The following is a 1,543-nucleotide window of genomic DNA, read 5'->3' as shown; positions in this document are numbered from 1 at the left end:
GGATTACTGGTACACATCAGCGACGCACCCCCCCAGTGCCACGGACCCAGCGCCCCTATCACGCGTGCTGCCGTTAACGGCAGGGTTTACTCCCCCCCATACTAAGCCCAACATGCAAGGCGGACCCACCTGCTGCTTCTCCTGCCCCGGGCAGGTGCCTCCCAAGTGGCCAGCGCCCCCCGTCGTAGCCTGCAGCAGGTACGCCACACAAGGGAACGATACCACACAAGCACATACATACATGCATAATGCATACACACACGCGCGTTAACCAGGTTGGACCATCACGTGATAACGACGTGACGGGAGTCACATCAGCGACGCACCCCCCCAGTGCCACGGACCCAGCGCCCCTATCACGCATGCTGCCGTTAATGGCAGGGTTTACTCCCCCCCATACTAAGCCCAACATGCAAGGCGGACCCACCTGCTGCTTCTCCTGCCCCGGGCAGGTGCCTCCCAAGTGGCCAGCGCCCCCCGTCGTAGCCTGCAGCGGGTACGCCACACAAGGGAACGATACCGCACAAGCACATACATACATGCATACACACACGCGCGTTAACCAGGTTGGACCATCACGTGATAACGACGTGACGGGAGTCACATCAGCGACGCACCCCCCCAGTGCCACGGACCCAGCGCCCCTATCACGCGTGCTGCCGTTAACGGCAGGGTTTACTCCCCCCCATACTAAGCCCAACATGCAAGGCGGACCCACCTGCTGCTTCTCCTGCCCCGGGCAGGTGCCTCCCAAGTGGCCAGCGCCCCCCGTCGTAGCCTGCAGCGGGTACGCCACACAAGGGAACGATACCACACAAGCACATACATACATGCATACATGCATACACACACGCGCGTTAACCAGGTTGGACCATCACGTGATAACGACGTGACGGGAGTCACATCAGCGACGCACCCCCCCAGTGCCACGGACCCAGCGCCCCTATCACGCGTGCTGCCGTTAACGGCAGGGTTTACTCCCCCCCATACTACGCCCAACATGCAAGGCGGACCCACCTGCTGCTTCTCCTGCCCCGGGCAGGTGCCTCCCAAGTGGCCAGCGCCCCCCGTCGTAGCCTGCAGCGGGTACGCCACACAAGGGAACGATACCGCACAAGCACATACATACATGCATACACACACGCGCGTTAACCAGGTTGGACCATCACGTGATAACGACGTGACGGGAGTCACATCAGCGACGCACCCCCCCAGTGCCACGGACCCAGCGCCCCTATCACGCGTGCTGCCGTTAACGGCAGGGTTTACTCCCCCCCATACTAAGCCCAACATGCAAGGCGGACCCACCTGCTGCTTCTCCTGCCCCGGGCAGGTGCCTCCCAAGTGGCCAGCACCCCCCGTCGTAGCCTGCAGCGGGTACGCCACACAAGGGAACGATACCGCACAAGCACATACATACATGCATACACACACGCGCGTTAACCAGGTTGGACCATCACGTGATAACGACGTGACGGGAGTCACATCAGCAACGCACCCCCCCAGTGCCACGGACCCAGCGCCCCTATCACGCGTGCTGCCG

At 62.1% G+C, this 1,543-nt stretch overlaps 1 protein-coding gene across 1 annotated transcript; it reads left to right on the top strand.

Annotated features, from left to right (window-relative positions):
• Nucleotides 1-92: 92 nt before the first annotated feature.
• On the top strand, nucleotides 93-1,367 carry VOLCADRAFT_71999 (uncharacterized protein; the record flags this gene model as incomplete). The annotated part of the gene is made up of 4 exons (XM_002959867.1): nucleotides 93-184; nucleotides 405-452; nucleotides 696-743; nucleotides 1,286-1,367. Coding segments are annotated over 4 exons (270 nt in total), but the record flags the coding sequence as incomplete, so codon positions are not given.
• Nucleotides 1,368-1,543: the final 176 nt, after the last annotated feature.

Source organism: Volvox carteri (genome assembly GCF_000143455.1).
Source record: "Volvox carteri f. nagariensis unplaced genomic scaffold VOLCAscaffold_1062, whole genome shotgun sequence".
Classification (NCBI taxonomy): Eukaryota; Viridiplantae; Chlorophyta; class Chlorophyceae; order Chlamydomonadales; family Volvocaceae; genus Volvox; species Volvox carteri.
Note: the sequence above shows the minus strand (reverse complement) of the source record. Positions and strands in the feature narration are given on the sequence as shown.